The 20,800-nt window shown below is 39.3% G+C and overlaps 1 protein-coding gene across 1 annotated transcript in view; it reads right to left on the reverse strand.

Moving 5' to 3' along the window:
* LOC110106317 (protein MICRORCHIDIA 6-like) overlaps positions 1-20,800 on the reverse strand; it is a 56,578-nt gene that overhangs the window by 34,929 nt on the left and 849 nt on the right. Inside the window, exons 3-14 of the mRNA XM_028694765.1 lie at positions 19,697-19,742; positions 18,053-18,277; positions 17,898-17,972; positions 17,725-17,785; positions 17,508-17,607; positions 16,299-16,372; positions 12,066-12,296; positions 11,762-11,939; positions 11,529-11,608; positions 11,068-11,418; positions 5,486-5,564; positions 5,216-5,350 (exon numbers count right to left, since the gene is read on the reverse strand). Of these exons, the coding sequence (XP_028550598.1) occupies positions 5,216-5,350; positions 5,486-5,564; positions 11,068-11,418; positions 11,529-11,608; positions 11,762-11,939; positions 12,066-12,296; positions 16,299-16,372; positions 17,508-17,607; positions 17,725-17,785; positions 17,898-17,972; positions 18,053-18,269 (1,581 nt within the window). The 5' untranslated portion in view covers positions 18,270-18,277; positions 19,697-19,742. The remainder of the gene's footprint in view (positions 1-5,215; positions 5,351-5,485; positions 5,565-11,067; positions 11,419-11,528; positions 11,609-11,761; positions 11,940-12,065; positions 12,297-16,298; positions 16,373-17,507; positions 17,608-17,724; positions 17,786-17,897; positions 17,973-18,052; positions 18,278-19,696; positions 19,743-20,800) is intronic.

Below are 20,800 nucleotides of genomic sequence, written 5' to 3' on the forward strand. Positions count from 1 at the left end.
TGAAGAAGGAACGTGAGATTGAATGCAGATTGACTGGCACATATATCTCCCTGTCCGGTGAAGCATTGCCTGCTAGCAATCCTATGGAGGTATAGGTTGTTTCAATGGATGCAGATTCAAGTGTTTGTGTGTTGGAAGTGTGTGGAAAAGTTTTTGGGAATGGATTGTAAGAGGTGCTTGATGCAGGTGTAGACTACTCCGGTCCCAATCCTCTTGAAGAACTGAATTCATCATTTTGCACTTCAGATGTTCGGATGAAGGTGGCTGAAGGCAAAGAGGGAACAAACGGATGATTTTCACGAACAGGAAGATGAGTTTCGTGCACGAACGGGCGGGTTTTAACGGAGAGGAAGACAGAATGATATATTAGAAAGCCAATTAAGTTTTAGGTGTTAGGTGTGTAAATAGGCAAGTTTAGGTGTTAGATAAGTAAATAAGAATTTTTTAAATGTTATGTATGTAAAAATCCCAAATAAAAACTGTTAAATGTGATAGATTAGAACTCAAAAGATCAAACAAATTTATTACGAAACAGCATGGTGATATGAAGTACTGTCTACAATTTCAATGGAAGTGAGTATGATCAATCAAAAAAAATGGAAGAGGAAATAATACCTAAGAGGTGATAGGATTCAATATCTTGGCTCTGTTGTACAAAAGAATGAGAATATAGGAAAATTATAACTTGTAACATTGAAACAGGATTGTTAAAATGAAGATATGCTTCAAGAGTATGAAATGATAAGAGAAAAACATGAAGATTGAAAAGTTTAATTTGTAAGCTTAATAACATAAATAAGGTTGTGTGGAATATGGATCACAGTTTTAGGCAAAAAGTTGGAAACAATTTAGTCATGAGTGACAAAAATGAGATCAAGGATAACATGTGAAATGATTGTGCAAAATCTACTGAAGAAAATGTTGCATAAAAAGGATTTAAGTGTTTTCAGAATATTAATGAAGTAAAGAATATGACAAATAAGGTAGGTAGATGGTATCAACATAAAAGACTGATACGCCTTAGGGTTCCCAAGTTAGGATTTGCCCTAATGCTCTTCCAAAGAAGGAATTTCTCTTCCAAATCCACGACAAAAATCAACACAAGAGAGATGAGAGGAAGAACAAGAAAATTTGCATTCAAAATCCAAGAGAAACAAGATACAAGTTGTCCACTTCGAGAAGGACAAGGTCTCCCACTACAAACCCTAGAAAAAGCAAGAGAAAGAACTAAGAGGCTAAGAGAAAACTTCAATCTTTCATGCCCTAGAAATCCCCCCTTAATCCCTACATATAGCAAGCAAAAGACCCCACCATACCCACTAGTGGGCTGCCCAAGTTGAACCGCCCGGTTCAAGCTAGACTTGAGCCAAACCGGTCCAGAAATGGACCGGTTCCGCTCAAGCCGCTCGGCGTGTCCCGCTCGGCGTTCCGCCCCGCGTCCCCATCCCGCGTTCCCCGCTTCAGCGGGTCGAACGGCGCAGTCCGACCGCGCGCCGCGGGGTCGCCGGCCCTCCCTCTGCCGGTCGGCGTCGGCGGTGGTCGGCGGTGGCCCGCATCAAAGACATAAGCTCAAAAAAGGGTGAACGAAAAATAAATTGACTAGTCAGAATAAATGCTTGCATTAATTAAGTAGCAGCATCATATACAATACTTAAAATGAAGAATAATGATCCATAAATGGATGGCATAAAACTATTGATAATGTTGATGATAATGATAAAGCAAGCATCTTGCAAGCATACACATCTATGAATCATTGAATCTACTCTTCTACACTCCAACCCTCTAAGTCACTAGAAACTAAAGAAAAGGGGAAATGAGCAGAACAATAAAATAGAAGCTAATATATTCCACTATTTTCCCCCCTTCAGGATGCTAAATATATCAATGCAAAATGAGCACACTAGCGAATGATTTGGTAGAATAAAGTGCTATATTTGAAGGCCAGTAATATAAAACATCAAGACTTGACCAAGGGCGAAGGATATTGCTTGGTTTTTTCATTTTTCGTCATCCTTTTAATCTAAAAAAACATATCAAGCATACAAAAATTATGATAAAAACAAAAAACGAATTACATGTTAAAAATCCTATCTTCATTATAAGTAAATGACAAGTACACATAGCCATGTTGAAAAAAAAGACCATGCATTTATCATACAAACTTTGCAAAGACTGAATGATGCCCGCTGACTTTTGCTGTGGTAATTTTTTGTTGTACCATAAATATTCATAATGATTCTTAGTTACTGATGCAAGCAACTCAAGGACAAAAGGAACCCAAGTTGATTAGACCCTCCCTTTGCCTACATCAATTCTCCCCCGGTTGAAGAAGCTCATCTCCTGATGAGGAAGCTTTATATTTATCCGGATGAGACGAAGGAGACGCATCAAGTTCTTGAACTTTATCCGCGTACTTCTTCAAAATAATTTCTTGCTCTTGCAAAAATTGGGCTTGCAACAGTTTCTTTTTCTTCATGTAATTTTTTGTACACAGTTGCATTTTTGTTTGAAGCTTGTATAGCTCATTCTGCAAAGGATCTGTTGAACTTACTTCCGTTGAAACCCATCTATTTATTGGAATTTGGACTTCACGATCTTCTGGTTGATTTTCTTCCACCACTGGTTCAATATTTTTGGTTTTTCCCATTTTTCTTAAACACTTAAAAGAAACACGAAAAAAACTAGGAAGACACACAACCTAAAGCTCTGATACCAAATTGATGCAAGAAAAAATTTGGGAAAAGCCACAAATTTTTGCGAGCAAAACACACGCTTCCTAGGATAAAGAAAATACACCAAAGAACACAAAATAGACAAAATAAGAAACAATACAACTTTTTATAATAAAAGACTCTTACAAACTTAGACACAAAATCAAAAACACCTAAATTAACTCTTCTTTGCTAGATTGAGAAGAAGGATACAGGTGGGGTGGTCACTTGCAGATAGAAGAAATGGGTTAGAAGCCGAGAAAAGAAGGAGAAGCTCGCAAGCTTTCCTAGAAGAAGAGAGGAATGGAACAAGCTCTCGAGCTTTTCCACGACGAAACTCGCAGGTTTAGGCTCCCAAAAATAACATTATAACCCTTTACAACCAACCTTTTAAAACAGCCACAAACTATCTATATATAGGCACAAAAGGGGAGTCAAACAGCCACCTAAAACTTCATTTAAAACTAATTAACTAAGGGGAAGAGGAATGCCAAAAGACACCACAAATAGCCCACAAATACTGCACAGAAAACAGGAAGGTCACAGGAAAGTCAGCCAGCAAGCCACGGGAAACACAGCCAGGGACAGAACCGGCAAGCAGAGAATCCCAACAGGCAGCAGGAAACAGAACCGGCAAAAGGAAATCCCAACGGGCAGCCAGGTAACAGAGAGCAATCGGCACAGCAAGGGGAAGAGAACCGGCCATGGGTGGGGGGGGGGAGGAAGAAGAACCAAGGAGGCACAATAATGGGAAGAAACATGAATGGGGAAACCAAAGAGTCAAAGGCAAGTGGGAATGAACCTAATAAAAGCCAAATTATGAGCTGATTAAAGTAGTGTGAAAGCATTTATGAGCTGATTTTTAGTAGAGGAAATCAAAGCTCATCAAAAATAACACCCAACTTGTTTTGACCCCCACCCCCTTTGTCTACATAAATTCTCCTCCGGTTGAAAATATTCATCTCCTGATGAGTTGTCTTCAAAATTTTGGAGATCCGGCATTTCAAACTCTTGGATTAGAATGTCATACTTTCGTTTGATGGCTTTCATTTCTCGTTCAAATTCTGCTAGAAGTGATCGCCTCTTAGACTCGAATCTCTCATCACATAATTGCAGTTGTTCTTGAATCTTTAAAAGCTCAAACTGTAGAGGATCTGAAGAATCTTCATGATGAGGCATCCATTTTATTGTTGAAAGATTGTCCACTGGATTACTTGGCTGTTCTTTATTTTCCATATTTAAACACTTAAAACAAAGACACAAAAAGAGAGACCTAGGAAGACACAAACCTAAGCTCTGATATCAAATTGATGCAAGCAAAAATTTGAAAAAAAAACCCCAAATTTTTACAAGCAAGAACACACGCTTCCTAGGATAAAGAAAATGCACCAAAGAACACAAAATAGACAAAATAAGAAACAATACAACTTTTTATAATAAAAGACTCTTACAAACTTTGACACAAAATCAAAACACCTAAAGGAGCTCTTCTTTGCTTGATTGAGAAGAATGATACAAGTGGAGTCGATCTTGCAGAGAGAAGAAAGAGATTTGAAGCCGAGATGAAGAAGGAGAAGCTCGCAAGCTTTCCTAGAAGAAGAGAGGAATGGAACAAGCTCTCGAGTTTTTCCACGACAAAACCCACAGGTTTAGGCTCTAAAAATCACTCACATATCATCCTTTTTATGTACAAAACATCATATATATATATGATAAAAGGGGCAGCTAAACAGCCACCCAAAACCCCATTTAAATCAATCAAGGGGAAGAGGAAGGACAAAAGGCTGTCCAAATTCTATCCAAAAACAGATCCCAAACAACTAGCATTTATTACAAAACAGCAACCAAAAACTGCACAGGAAACAGGGAGGAGAAGCCACGGGAAACCCAGCCAGGAAGCCATGGAAACCCAGCCAAGAAGCCACAAGAACACAGCTAAAACGGGACCCAAAGAGCCAGCCAAGAAATGGGTTGAAGGAATCACGGGAAAGTAGCTAGGAGAAAACCGAAAAGGCAACCAGCACAGCCTTTATTCACAAGGAAGAAACCAAGGAGACACAAGAAGGCGAAGAGGCAGCCCAGGGGGAAGAACCAAATGCCAATAAAGGGGAATGAACCTAATAAAGCCAAATTATGAGCTGAAACATAAGTAGAAGCTCATTAATGAGCTGACTCAAGAAGAAACTTACAAAATTAAATCCCAACTTGTTTTGACCCTCCTCTTGCCGACATCAGTTACCACTCATACCCAGGGTGTGCTTTTCATGCTAACCCTTGAAAAAAATATTTTCAAAAAATATTTTCTCTCCATTCGACACTTTATGCCATTCCTAAACAGAGGACACTTGCTTTGCTTGTTCTGAAGGTTAATATGCCAACAAAATATATCGAGATTATCAATCACAAGCAGTTCATGGCTCATTTAACTATCAGATATGCAATGAAAACAGAATAGCTTTCAAAATACATAATTGTTAAGAAATACGTAATTTACAACATACCTGCTTCAACAGTTCAACTTCTGTATCAAAAGGAGACCATTTCAAAAGTGTGGTCAAGTTTGAAGAGAAATTCTTTTCATTAATGCGAAGTAGATGAACCCATGCACCTGTTGCAGAATTAAACTCATAATCTACCTGCAATTATAACAAAAAGGACGGCATAAAAGAAAATTGTCACATGAAAGTTAATCTGATTTATTTCTTTATACTTACGCATAAATAAAACCGTCATTAAAAAAAAAAGGAACAACATTCTATAGTCAATCTTACCACAGGGACCACTATGTCATCACATCCCGTTTGCCTTAGGAAGGTATAAGAAAGTAGTCCAATACTGCGAGTTGATTTACTGTTGCAATCAACATGTTTGTAATTAGGAAAGCTCAATGAAATACAACCAAGAACAAGGTTTATTGGAAATGAAGCAGGGAGAGTTATTAATGTGAAACATATGTTAGGTGCGGGAATTGCTTAGGATTAATAAGTGATTGACAAGCTTACCAATTATAAAATTTTACATTTCACAAGAGCTGATTTTAGGATTTTCTTCGTTGGTGATCAAGCAATAGCATGCGGTTACGAATAGAGTAGGAGAATAATAAAATAACAACAAAAAGACAATAAATGAATTCCCACAATTAACAACTAGAACAATCACAATGAAATTCTCTTACTCACACTCTTTGAGAATTTCAGCGGGAGAAAATTTGACACAATATTAATGATGCCACTAAGAAGAGCATGCACATAAAGTTTTGTTCAAGGAAGAGTTAACTCAGGAAAGAGGTGACAGGCGGCCGGAAGGAGAGTTGCCACTGAATGGGAGGTCAACGCTGATAGATGGCGGTTGCAAGGGAGACGAGAATCTGATCCATGTATTCCTTGATGGAATGGTCGTTTTCCCAAAGTCGGTGTCGAAGAAAGAATAATGAAGCATATCCACTAGGCCTTGATCATCAAAGACGAAGCCATGATCCAAATTGGGATCACAGCCCTCCATGGAGGAAGGAAAAAAGGGGCAGCTACTTGGAAGTAAATAAGTGGGTGGGAGTGGGCAATTGGGAATGAATGGAGAGGAGAGTGGACAGCAATAGGGGAGATTAATGAGGGTTGGGAAGAAGAAAAGGCTTCCAATGATGTGATTATTCTGGGAAAAGGAGAAAGCTTCGCAATCAATCTTTTCTTCAGCTGTCACAGATGAGGGAGCAAATTAAAGGTGCAAAATCAATAGGAAAGGAAGATAATTTTCTTGTCCCAAAAAAATTACAAAGTAACATAACGCACTACATGAACAAACTTGGTTATGATGCAGACAACAAGACCTACTTTAGGGGGTTAATATCATAATTCGCATCAAATTTGACCCAATTGCGATTATTTAATAGATACATTTAATAACTCAAATATATGAAATAAATTTTCTTGAAAAATATGAAAATTCTGAAGTTGAGCGTTTTGGCGCTAATCTGATGAGCGTTGCGGTGCTAGGCTATGAATAATATATATATATATATATATATATATATATGTCTCACCCCACCGACTCCTTCACTTGATCGCTTGGCCAAAAAGGAATTGAAAGAGGAGAAGAAGATAGAGGAGAGAGAAAAGCCTTTGGATCATATTTGTCAGTCATTCCAATTACAAATTTTATTCTATTCATAGTGACTAATCTCTTACTTTTGTGTTCAATAATTTTGATTTTTCTAGGGATTTTCTCTTAAATCTACCAAAAATACATTCTCCTTATTTCATAAGCTTTCACCATGTAAATTTGGATATATTATATATTTGATCATTCTAAATGATTTGATATGATTTTAATGCATTTTAAATGAAGTACTGAATGATATCAGATATGATAACTTCATGTGATACCCTACTAATCCACGTGATTCACTGATTAGGAGTCATAAGGAGTTGGCGATTAATTGGGAGTTATAAAGAGTCGGGGGTGACTGATTCACATGATTTAAGGGGAGTTATAAGGAGTACATTAATTGAGAGTTATAAAGGGTGACTGATTGGGAGTCATAGGAGCAGGAGCAAGATACTCTCAAGATACAATTATTGAATATCTGAATACTGATACCGACACTGTCACAAACACTAATTGATATTGTGAATGACACTAATAATTGTTACTGTCATTAATACTTTTTAATGTTATTGATCATAATTCTAATATTGTCACTGGCAATTAATACTGTTGATTGTTATTGATACTGTGACTGATGTGTGATAGATTGAGATGCGATGAACTATAGAAGGATAAATTGATACAGATAATCAGTATAGACATTGATGCATTTATTTATTTATATGATTTATAACATATTGTTCTATGTTATCTTGCATTAATTTCAATTATAATATTTTAGTTACTTGTTGGGGTATGTGCTCATTACGTAGTTTTATATGTTTTCAGGAAAGGATAAGGATCCTATGATATCAGACTCCGGATAAGACAAAAATACAATCATGTTTTTTTTTTTTTTCATTATTCATTAGTAAGCACTAGTTGAATTGTTAAAATGAAAGACAAATGTGATTCTTTCAATATATATACTGGAGTGTGACAAATAATGCTTCTTAACCAGGCGTAACAGAGATGACTTAAATAAAGGTACGTAGTAGGAGATAAGAAAAAAATTTTGGTTAATAGATTAGAAAAATGATTCAAAACTCTCAATAAATCACAAATAGAAACCATGAAAAGACAATCGTCTTCTTTTTGTCCCAAAGACAAGTGCTTGCATGACGGTGCTGAAGTAAAATTGTCAAGTTTAAATTCAAATGAGCCCAAGAATTTCTGGCTTTGAGAAAACATGGTTTAGCATGCTAGTAATGTGATGCAATCAAAAATTTGGGAGAGGGACCCAAATTTTTGATCACAAAAAGAAGCTCTTTCTAAGAACAAAATAAAGGCATAAAAATACTCAAAAGACACTTTTTATATCATATAAAGAAAAGACTTACAAGCTTGACTTTCAACATAAGATGACATTACAACCCTTGACTCTTACAAACAACTCAAACAAAATGACAACAAAAAAAAGACACCCTAAACTTGCTGACTTTGAGAAGAAGGATACAATGGAATGGTTACTATGGAGAGAAGAAAGAGATTAGGAGACGAGACGAAGATTGGAAAGAGCCCGCAGGATTTCCGAAGGAGGTGGAAGAGGGAATGGACAAAGCTCGCAAGCTTTTCCAAACAACAAACCCGCAGGTTTTATCTCCAAAAATAACTTATCATTCACTTATAACACTTACAACATCATCTCATTTATATAGGCAAAAGAGGGTAACTAAACAGCCCAAACAGCCATAAATATCCAGCACAGGACTCAGGGCAGACTTTCGGTTTCCAGCATAGGAAAACCAACAGCAGCAAACCATATAAAGCAACGGTAATATCAACAACAGAGAATTCCAAACGGTAGAGCCAATATCAAGAAAAAGCCACGGAATACCAAGGCATTATTTAAATGGAAAAAAAGGCCACAGCATCAGCACAGAGAAACCCCAAACGTCATAGTAGTTTTCAAGGGAAAGCCACGGTGCAGCATTTAAAAGGGGTATAAAGGCCACGGCAATCCAGCAAATAAATGAAGGAAAAAGGCAGCAGCTCAAGAGGTAAAGAAGAAGAGGAAAAGACAAGTTCCACTCACCATATAGCTTGCACACTTCTCCAACTTTAGAGCTAAACATTAGCTCATAATGAGCTACACTTCTACTAGATATTAATGAGCTTGCACCAACTAAAAATTCAACAACTAAAGCTCAAAACCGAAATTAGCCAAGGCCCATATGAAACCAACAAGCAGCCCAAAAGACAAGATGGAAGATGAAAGGACAAGATAATGAAGAGAAGGAGAGGGGGAAGATGAAAAGACACAAGGCAAGAAATTACAAGAAAAACTCAACTTGTGTTGACCCACCCCCTTGTCTACATCAAGAATCCGTTGAGATTCTGTCAGTGTCAGGGAATCTGTTCTGTCTTTTGATCTGTTCTGAAATGATATGATTTTCGATTTTCGTATGATATAATTTGATTTGATTTGTATGATTATGATTCTGATCCGATTCTGACACGCTTCAGTTCTGTTCTGATCTATTCTGATACGATCCGATACTGATTTTCTGTACGATTCTGTCTGTTCTGATATGAATGCTGATCTGATATGATTTAATCTGATTTCCGATTTTGGTACGATTCTGTCAGTTCTGATGTGATGTATTTATGTTCTGTTCTGATTTGATTTGATCTGTACGATTCTGATTCTGTTCTGATTTGATATACGATTGTGTTCCAATTTCTATTTGGATTTATGTCTGATGTGTTTGATGTGGACTCTGAGGATTTTGATTGGAGGTTTGTTGTCTTGCTGAGCTGTTGTAGCTCATCCTTGTTTTCTGCGTGGTTTTCAGGTTCTGGGAAGGGGAAGGAAGTCCAGGAATAGAAGTTCAGAGTCTGATTCCGTATATGTATTTTTGCCCTTTTGATTTTTGTACAGTCATGGCTTTTCTGTTCTGCTTTTCTTTCTGTCTAAAAGCCATGAGCTGTATTTGTACATGATTCTTTTGAGGAAGAAAAAGGATAGATGATCTGTTCCGCTGCATTTGATGTTTATAGTAGCTCTGCGCGTCTGTTTTTGTCTATATGTTTGGAAGAAAGTTCTGAAACAAATTCCAAAGTCAGATCCTGGAATCAGTTCAGTCAGTCTGAATGTTCAAGCCCCACGACCCGATGCGAGCGGGATCCGTCCCGGTCGGGTTGGGTAGTGACAACCCGCTCCTCCGAACCCGGCTTCCTTCCCAGAAAACGAGTCCTCTCAAGATCACCTGTCTACTAGTGGCATCGCTAAGTCTACTTACAATTTTTCTCCGCTAGCCACCACTTTCAAAATGAGCGAAGGACTTCAAGGTGAATGATCTAGATGTTAAATTTGGGGCTTTTGATTATTTCTAGCTATTTGCATTATTTCAATTTTGGTGTTATTTTGTGAGGCTCCTCAACTCTCTACATGTAATTTATTGTCATTGCCTAATCTACCTATGTCTTACTCTTAAACTCAACTTGAGTAAACAAAGAGTTTTGGTAGCAAGCTAAAAGTCATTGCTTCTATTAATTTCTTAAGTGCAATTCTTAATTCACCGTATGTGGTTTCACATCATTTGTGGTATCAGATCATGGTTAGCATGCTTTACTTATGCTAGATGCATCCTAGGAATTTATTTCAATTTGTCTTTAGGTGTTTGCATACATAGCATCATTTAGATAGCTTTAATTCCTGTTTTTGTGTGCTGTCCAGTAATTCCCTGCATGTTTTCATCGTAGTATGCAAGCAGTTTACTTCATGTAGGTGCTGTCTTTTCCGTTACATCTCACCCAACCACTTAGAGTACTTACCACACCTGAAATCACTGCTGTCCAGAGCAGTTCCTGCACTTTTCAGAGACATCTAAGTGACCCGAAAGCTGTCCAAAGTTGCTGTCCAGTGAAATAAACCTACCCGTAACTTTTAGACAACTTAACTCCTTGTTGTAAGTTGCTGTCCACAGCCAACCAGCAACTTATAGAAGCTCTAGGAACCTCCTAACTTAGTGTCTAGGTGCTGTCCACCACCCCAATACCTCCCCTAGCGACCCCTAACCTTCACCCATGGACCCGGAACACATGCAAGCTACTCTAGACCTTATAGTGGGGCAACTCGGCACGTTGTCACAACAAATACGCAACACCCAAACTGATTTAGCAGACTTTAGGCGCCATACGAGTGACCGTCTAGATAACATCGAGCGTATTGGGAATCCCGCTATCTATACACCTTCAAGACCGCACTCGCCCTATGGCGATGATAACAGAACTGAGCGTGAGCAGCCCCGAGATAATGGCCCTCCTCGAGACCATTACCGTCATAACCCGAGACCCCATCACGAACCCGTAGGAGATGAGAACCCTTGGAGAGACAACGACGCCCAACTGTTGAAGAATATTAGGATTGATGCTCCAACATATGATGGAACCCTGGACCCCCAAGTTTTCTTGGATTGGCTTAAATCCATGGATAGTTATTTCAAATGGTACAACATCTCTGAAGCTAGGAAAGTCAGGTTCGCTGAAATGAAGCTCACTGGTCGAGCCAACCTGTACTGGACCAACTTGGAGAACATGCGTGAAGCTCGAGGTGAACACCCTATCAACGATTGAGAACTATGAAGCAAGAACTTAGGAGAAAATACCTCCCGTCATCCTACTATCCTAAACTCTTAGATAAGTGGAATAGACTGACTCAAGGAAGCATACCTGTTAAGGACTACATCTCTGCCTTCGACGATTTCTTGATTCGCTGCAACGGCGAGGAGTCCGCCACCCCAACCCAAATCCTATTCATGTTTAGAGCTGGCCTTAGGGAAGACCTTAGAACCGAACTTTTTGTCAGAGGAATTGACACCTTAGAGGCAGCATGCAGCCTAGTACTTGACCTAGAGGAGTCCAAGACCCACTCCCACACTCAACAGTTTGACTCTCGACCAAACCCATATCGTACTTCCACCAGCTAGCCCCAAAACCGACCCACAAACTCGATAGGTAGTCGACCCACTGCTAACCCGGCCCCACCTCGCCCGGATTCCAAAGGTAAAGCCCCCGAACGTGACGCGCCCAAATCCAATTCCGGAACCAAATGTTATAGGTGTCATGGGTATGGGCACATTGCTTCACAATGTTCCAGCCCCTATAAAGTCACCATAAAAGAAGAGGTGGATGGCGACGAGGAAGAGCCCGAGACTGACTTAGTTCATCATGTTGATGAAGAGGAAGATTCCTTCACTGAGGATGAACCTGTCACCCTTCAGGTCATTAGATGCGCTTTGTCCCAGCCTAAACCAAGTGATGACTAGAGAAGGACTTCCATTTTTCACACCTTTACTAAGATTGGAGATAAGAACTGCAAGGTCATTATCGACAGTGGGAGTTGCATTAACGTCGTCTCCTCCACAATGATTTCCAAACTTAGCATTAAGGCCACACCTCACCCAAACCCTTACAAGGTTGCTTGGATTAACTCGACCTCTATGACAATCAAGGATAGAAGCATTATCCCTCTCGAATTTAATGGATATCAAGAGAAGATTTGGTGTGACGTTTTGACAATGGATGTGAGCCAAATTATTCTAGGCCGCCCTTGGTTGTTTGACAACGACGTCCATATTTATGGGAGAACAAACACCTGCGTGTTTGAACACAATGGAAAGAAAATTAAATTGATCCCCTCTCAACCTAAGACCGACAAGGGTGACTCTAAGACTACCCCACCTAAAAACAATAAGGACCTACACCTCGTGACGGCGAAAGAAATGGATATGGAATTTCACCAAGGATCCCCTATGTACGCCCTAGTAGCTAAGGAAGTTGATGATGATCAAGGGGAGCCTGTCCCTGATGAGATTAAGCCTCTTTTGGAAACTTTCGCTGATGTTTTTCCGGAAGATTTACCTAACCAACTTCCACCCCTTAGAGATATTCAACACGTGATTGACTTAGTGCCAGGAGCTTCCCTACCAAACCTCCCTCACTACCGGATGAATCCAACGGAGCACACAGAACTAAAAAGGCAAGTAGACGAGCTCCTACAGCGCGGATTTATCAAAGAAAGCCTTAGCCCGTGCGCAGTTCCCGCCTTTTTAACTCCGAAAAAGGACTGCTCTTGGAGGATGTGTGTTGATAGTCGTGCTATCAACAAGATTACTGTGAAGTATCGTTTTCCGATCCCACGATTAGATGACATGTTAGACATGATGACCGGAGCAACGTTGTTCTCAAAAATTGACCTTAAAAGCAGATATCATCAAATCCGAATCTGCCCCGGGGATGAGTGGAAGACAGCATTTAAGACGAAAGATGGGTTGTACGAATGGATGGTTATGCCATTTGGTCTTAGCAACGCTCCTAGCACCTTCATGCGAATTATGACCCAAGTCCTTCGACCTTTCCTAGGGAAGTTCATCGTCGTTTACTTTGATGATATTTTGATCTATAGTAACTCAGTGGATCAACATCTGAAACATCTGAAGCAAATCTGTAAGATTATGAGAAAAGAACAGTTATATGCCAACCCCCAAAAATGTGTGTTTTTCACTGATAGTGTTACCTTTCTGGGATTCATAATTTCATCTCGAGGGATTTCCGCTGACACTGAAAAGGTTAGAGCAATTAATGAGTGACCCGAGCCCAAAAATATTAGAGATGTTCGGAGTTTTCACGGATTGGCCACTTTCTATAGGAGATTTATTAGGAACTTTAGCACTATAGTGGCACCCATAACCGATTGTCTCAAGAAAGGAGAGTTTCATTGGATACCAGGTGCCACTAAAGCGTTTGAGGATATTAAAAAGAAAATGGTTGAATCCCCTGTATGCGTCTCCTTGATTTTTTTAAAGTCTTTGAGGTAACGTGTAACGCATCAGGAATTGGTATAGGAGGGGTTCTTTCTCAAGAAGGACACCCTGTGGCATATTTTAGTGAAAAGTTAAACGACATTCGTCAGAGGTACTCTACCTATGACAAGAAATTCTACACGGTCATCCGTCCCTCAGATACTGGAGACACTACTTACTGCCACAAGAATTTGTGATATTCTCAGATCACGAGGCCTTGAGATACATCAATTCACAGAAGAAACTCAATGCCCGCCATGGTCGTTGGGTTGAATTCTTACAAGAATACACTTACACGATTAGACATAAGGCTGGATCTGAGAATAAAGCTGCGGATGCTCTTAGCAGGAGGCTGATGATTACTCAAGGGATGAGGACTGAGATTACCGGATTTGAACGCCTTAAGGAGGAGTACTTGGACTGCCCTGATTTCAAAGAAACCTATTCCTTACTGACTAGCAGGGAAGATCAAGTTATAAATGATTTTCTCGTAGAAGATGGCTATCTGTTCAAAGCGCAAAAGCTCTGTATTCCCAACACTTCACTTTGGGAATTTCTAGTTTGGAAGTTACATGCAGGAGGTTTAGCTGGCCACTTCGGGCAAGCCAAGACTATTGCTGCACTAGAAAATCGATTTTATTGGCCCACCCTCAAACGAGACGTCGGCAAACTCTTACGGAGGTGTCACACCTGCCAATTGGCCAAACAATGTAAGCAAAATATGGGCCTCTACACACCCCTCCCCGTGCCCAATTGCCCTTGGCAGGATGTAAGTATGGACTTTGTATTAGGATTGCCTAAGACCTTGAGAAAACACGATTCTGTTTGTGTTGTCGTCGATAGGTTCTCAAAGATGGCCCATTTCCTCCCCTGTGCTAAAACTTTTGATGCCTCCCGGGTTGTTAAGCTCTACTTTGACGAAATTGTGAGACTTCCTGGACTACCAAAGAATATTGTCTCTGATAGGGATGTTAAATTCATGAGTTATTTTGGAAAACATTATGGTTTAAGATGGGTACGAAATTGCAGTTTTCCATAGCCTTCCACCCACAGACCGATGGTTAGACTGAAGTCGTTAACAGAAGCTTAGGAAACCTTTTAAGAACGTTAGTAGGCGAAAACCTTAGAGATTGGGATTCTAAGTTACCCATTGTCGAGTTTGCCTATAACAATTCTGTCAACAGAACCACGGGTCTGAGTCCTGCCGAGATCCTGTATGGATACCAACCTAGGCAACCTATAAATCTAATTCCCATGAGTCATAAGTCTAGGTCGTCTGAGTCTGCATCTGCATTCGCATCGCATTTACAAGAATTGCTCAAAGAAATTAATAAAAGAATTGAATTGAGCAATGCTAACTATAAACTCAATGCGGACCTCAAGAGAAGGTTCAAAGAATTTGATGTAGGTGATTATGTGATGGTTCGGATTCGTCCGGAGCGGTTCCCGCAAGGGACCGTTAAGAAATTACACGCGAGAAGCGCGAGCCCTTTCAAAATAATTTCTAAAATTAATAGTAATGCTTATGTGCTAGACCTTCCCTAAGGTTTTAACTTTAGCTCCACTTTTAACATTGAAGATCTTGTAACCTATGAGGGTCCAGAGTTTAACCCACCCAACCCATTACTTGTTGAGCCTTGTGAGTCCCCACCTGGTGAGATCCCCAGCCTACCTCCACTCCCAAAAATTCCCACTTTACCTACTGCGGAGAGGATTGAGGCAGTACTTAGCGATGAGATCATTTCTACAAGAGACGGTGGTCGCCGAAGGTACTTGATTCAATGGACAGGAAAGCAGGAGACGGAGAACTTGTGGATCGACCGAGATGAGCTACAGAGATTGGACCCAGACTTGCTGGAGTGGTACGAGTCTTCTAGAGACACTCACTCGTCGGGGTCGAGTTTTCTCCCACCTGGGGAGAATGATGGGGACATCAGATTTCGACACGTGTATCATCGCCGGCGGCGCAGATCGACGGCTACGATCCAGAGCCTCTATTTCTGATTTATTTACAACTTATTTCATATGTATTTTAGTTTTCCTAGTTTGCCCCTGAGGGCATTATTTTGCTTATGTAGCCCAGAGGACATTTCTGTCTTTTCAGCTTTTATTTTTGGGCCTCCTTATATGACGCATCATGTATTGGAATGAGTTAGTTTTTGGAAAATAAAATTTACTGCTTGTTCTCTTTGTGAGTTCCTCTATCCAAGATCTCTTGGGGAGTTCGCTGGAGAAAACTAGATCTCTTTGTGAGTTCTAGTTTTTGTACTACCTAATCTTGTGGAAATTCAAAGTGAGGACATTTGAGGTTAGTAAATTCTTAGTTGTCGAATTCATAGAATTCCACTTCTCCCTCCCTTGCTCTTGCCGCCACCTACCCCAAACAGCCCAAAGTTGCCGACTTCCTGGCTGCAGCCTCCCGCCGGCCAGCATCTCAGCCTCCCGCCGGCCAGCATCTCAGCCTCCCGCCGGCCAGCATCTCAGCCTCCCGCCGGCCAGCATCTCAGCCTCCCGCCGGCCAGCATCTCAGCCTCCCGCCGGCCAGCATCTCAGCCTCCCGCCGGCCAGCATCTCAGCCTCCCGCCGGCCAGCATCTCAGCCTCCCGCCGGCCAGCATCTCAGCCTCCCGCCAGCCCACCTTCCGCCGGCCAGCAGCCCAGCCACCGCCGGCCAGACTCCCACCGGCCAGCTCAGCAGCCCCAACCCGCCCGCCTGTTTTCGAAAGTTGAATTTCCATGTCACGGCTTTAATTCTTTCCTATTCTACTTCAATCTCTATTAGGAAATTGGCCTGTGTTAATTCTTTTCAAGTAACGGATGACTTCCAACGGGATTAGCAGCAAGCCCTTTTAGGTAATCCTTTTTTTAACATTAAATCTGATATTCACATGTCAGATTTAATGATCCCGTGATTTCCTCAGGAGAAGCCACATGAGAAATCTGATTGCTCCCTCTATACTCTCACTGGGGTCGGCCACCTCCTCTTTAATTTTTCTCTCTCCCAATTAATTCACAAACTCCACAAAATCAGCCTCGAGGTGTCATTACCGCCTCCTCTCCTTTTAGAATTAATTTGAAATCTCAAATTATTCCCTCCCATGTAATACAACCTGAAATAATTTCAGCTTGCTGAGATTTTTCCTAGCCTCTCCAACCTAGCCGACTCTTCCTATCTTTCCCGCCAGTCACCCTCTCTACTCCAACCCGCAGCCTTCCCCTTCCCCTATTCTCCTCGGACGCTACCTTAATTCTGGGCGATGATGCATGGCGGATCTGGAGCTAGAATGGGGACTTGTGTTTGCTCACGGCAACCTCGACATCCAACGATCACCTTTTTTCAACGCGGGATTTGACTCCGACAACAATACCGTTGGGAACTACTTGGATCGGATCCTACCGACTCTCATTCACGTCATCGACAAACAACGTCCTGACTCCGAGTGGATCATTGACAGCCGTCCACCCGCTCCTCCGAACCCGGCTTCCTTCCCGGCAACGAGTCCTCTCAAGATCACCTGTCTATTAGTCGCATCGCTAAGTCTACTTACAATTTTTCTCCGCTAGCCACCACTTTCAAAATGAGCGAAGGACTTCAAGGTGAATGATCTAGATATTAAATTTGGGGCTTTTGATTATTTCTAGCTATTTGCATTATTTCAATTTTGGTGTTATTTTGTGAGGCTCCTCAACTCTCTACATGTAATTTATTGTCATTGCCTAATCTACCTATGTCTTATTCTTAAACTCAACTTGAGTAAACAAAGAGTTTTGGTAGCAAGCTAAAAGTCATTGCTTCTATTAATTTCTTAAGTGCAATTCTTAATTCACCGTATGTGGTTTCACATCACCTTTATACTAGTATATGTTCTCTTGTTGCATCTAAACCTGATTGGCACTTCAAATCCTACACCATAAATCAGAATGGCATGGATCTCTTTATCATCCGTTCTTCATAACATAAGAAAAAAAGAAAGAATAGTAAACTTCATCATTCAACAAATTATAAATAGAGGTGTGCTTTGTCTTCCCTTAACAACCACCACCCCATCCACCAAGTAAGATCACACTGAAATGAGTATACTAATGATTACCTCATCAATCGCATTATCAAGTAACTCTGCTATTGCTGCCAAAACAGGAAACGTCAATATAGAAAGCATTAGAAGATAAATACATATGTAAATGATGCATCCATTATCTAGGAAGATTGTATAACTGTAGAAATATACTGAGCTTACCACCAAAAGCCCATTTATGTGAAGTGGCATTTGAATGGAGAAATTTGGGATGGATACGCAAGCGGTTCTTGCCATCTAGGAGCACATAAAATATTAATCAATCTAATATGGTACACAAAATCTGTCATATAAACTAGCATATGAAAGTAATATACTTCTAGGTAATGATTCAATAGAATTCCCAAGCTCATGATCGCCAGATTTCCAAAATTGCCTGCAAGGTGGCCGATAAGAACCCCGAGAAGCAAGTATTGAAGAGTTGCTAGCTGTTTCTTTGCAGGGTGCTGATAATATGATGGGCTTAATATCTTTAATATCCTGTGATTCAGCTTCATCATCGCTACACAAATCAATAATCTCCAGAGAGCTCATCCTGATGACTAAATTGTGAAAAATCCAAATTATGGATAAGAATTGTCCACAAAAGAAATCATTATGTAGGCATTAACTAGAAAGTTTAGGAGTATTTGCAAAACAATCAGAGGACCTCTAAAATGAACTAGTTTTACTATAAGGATTATGGAACACCAAACTTCCAAATCAACAGTGAAGTGTAAAAACAAAACGTTGTGAAATCATGCAAAGGACAATGATTCAAATATTGGTACAACTCACACCGGTATTAGCTAAGTCTAAGATAAGTAAAATACTTAGCAAATAAAATTTATCAATTATGATAATGCATTCATAAAATAGACTACATAATAGCACAAAGAAGGTACTCCCATCTAATAGAGAAAGCAAGGTACCCATATACAGATAATTGAGAAAAAAATTGTGTAACTAAATCCTCATACAAATTATATATGACCATATGGGCTTAAAAATCATTAGATTTGCCTTGAGATTAGAACAAGAATAGATTGCACTAAGCCCAAGGCAAATTAAATGACTTTCAAGCCCATCCTGATGCATTTTGTATCAGGATATCCTAACATAATTTTTTTCCTAGATAATTAGTTAAGTAAAAGTAAGTTCAGCTTAATTTATAACTACTTTTATCATACTTATAACATAATCCACAATAAACAGAAATAAATTTAAGTCCACTATAGAATCATTCTTAGATATGTAGAAACTCAAAAAAAAAAAAATCACCAAGTAGAGAAAAAGACTACTCTAAACCACACAGAAACAGACATCATGTCATATAATAGCAAATTCAAACAAAAATTCCTTCAAGTCACTACTTTTTAGATCTATGAAAAAAGAATCCCAGGCAAATTATTAACATAATAAAAAATCACGTACAAAATAAGAATATAACAAGGTTTCCTGTAGACAATAAGTCAATCTTACAAATGTACTATTAAACAAAAAGATGCCAATCACTCCATCTTATATTCAAGAGTATAAATTTCTAATATTTTCCTATACTAATAACAATACCCAGAAGATCTTCCATGAAGCAAATTAAAGTATAATCAAGTTTAACAATATGTGATCACAAGATACAAAGACTCTTAAGTACACTTTAAGTGCTCCAGGGCAGCGTCTCAGGGAAAGCAGGGGAATGCGTTTGAGAGATTGGTTTATTGTGGAGTTTAACTACACAAAACAAGAATGTGCAAAATAACCAAAGATTTATGACAAACTATTGACAATCTCAACTTTCTGAAGAACCCCAAGATCTTTACCTTTCACTAGCGCAGTTTTTCTCTCTATTTTACAAGAGATCATAACATGTACTTTGTCTATGTTTAGTTTCTTTATATGATGATAAGGGTCTAATTCCTCAATTTTCCCTCAAACAAAAAATAAATAAATTTGTGATCACTTGATAATTTATAATCGATTACCAGCTAGATAGTAACTCGCAAGTTCGAGTGGATGTCATCTAACAACCTGCAAAAAATTCATAAATACAGACAAATATTAGTTTTTGTGCCACATTTGTTTGTTTGTATCACTATTTTAACATCATAAATACAATAATTAAAGCCTCTACTATAATGAGAGTCGATACCCCGTACCTTAGATTACAACAATCTATCTATGGCATGCATATTTAGTATAAAAACCTTAACATGTCCCTATTAAAAAAGAGTTTTTTTTTTCCTATTAAAAAAGAGTCAATCCATGCAATGAACCCAAATCATTGAGTCAAGTTTGATGAAATGTGCTAACCAACAATGGAACAAACCATCATAAATTCATTCTTGGTGGAAGAACCCTCCCCTCCCCTCCAAACTAATATGAAAGTTGGCTATTTTTATTCTATCCAATAACGACATGAATAACCAAAAGAGTGTACCTCAAAGCAATAATTATTCACCTAAAACCAATGTGTCCTACAATTATTCCTAAACAAACCCAAAACCATCAAATTTTTTGATAGGTATGTCACTAATGAAAAATTAATACTATCATGTTTTTACTCTGATATTGGTAAAATATAGTCATCATTAAATTCAAACCATCGAAGGATCATTCCAAAAAAGTTAATCAAAACTAGTATTTCACCATGTATCTCTGAAAAGTACCAAACTCACTAAAATAAATCATATTCTCTTAATATATTAGCCCTTCCTGTAAGGATAGTTAGACTACCAGATAACTCATCTTGAATCAATGTGCATAGCACGCCATCTCCACAGAGGTTACAGCTTCTTTGAGTTTGAACCAACTTATGATACAAAGCCAAAAAACCCACTGAAATAAGTTGTTTAACATGTTGACAAGGCGTTGTAAGGTTAAAATTTAAAGATAGTAAGTGAGCAACTCTACATAGAAAACGTAAATTGTTTTCCCACCCATCAAATTGCTAGTTGAGCAGGGAGAAGATTCGACAAGTAACACTAATAATTTGCACCCACTAAGAACTGTAACTGCCTAAATATATCAACATGACATCAGTACGTAGACTGTAAGACCATACAAAAGCACCAAATGTATGATAGATG

The sequence above is a fragment of the Dendrobium catenatum genome, unplaced genomic scaffold (assembly GCF_001605985.2).
Source record: "Dendrobium catenatum unplaced genomic scaffold, ASM160598v2 fragScaff_scaffold_547, whole genome shotgun sequence".
NCBI lineage: Eukaryota > Viridiplantae > Streptophyta > Magnoliopsida > Asparagales > Orchidaceae > Dendrobium > Dendrobium catenatum.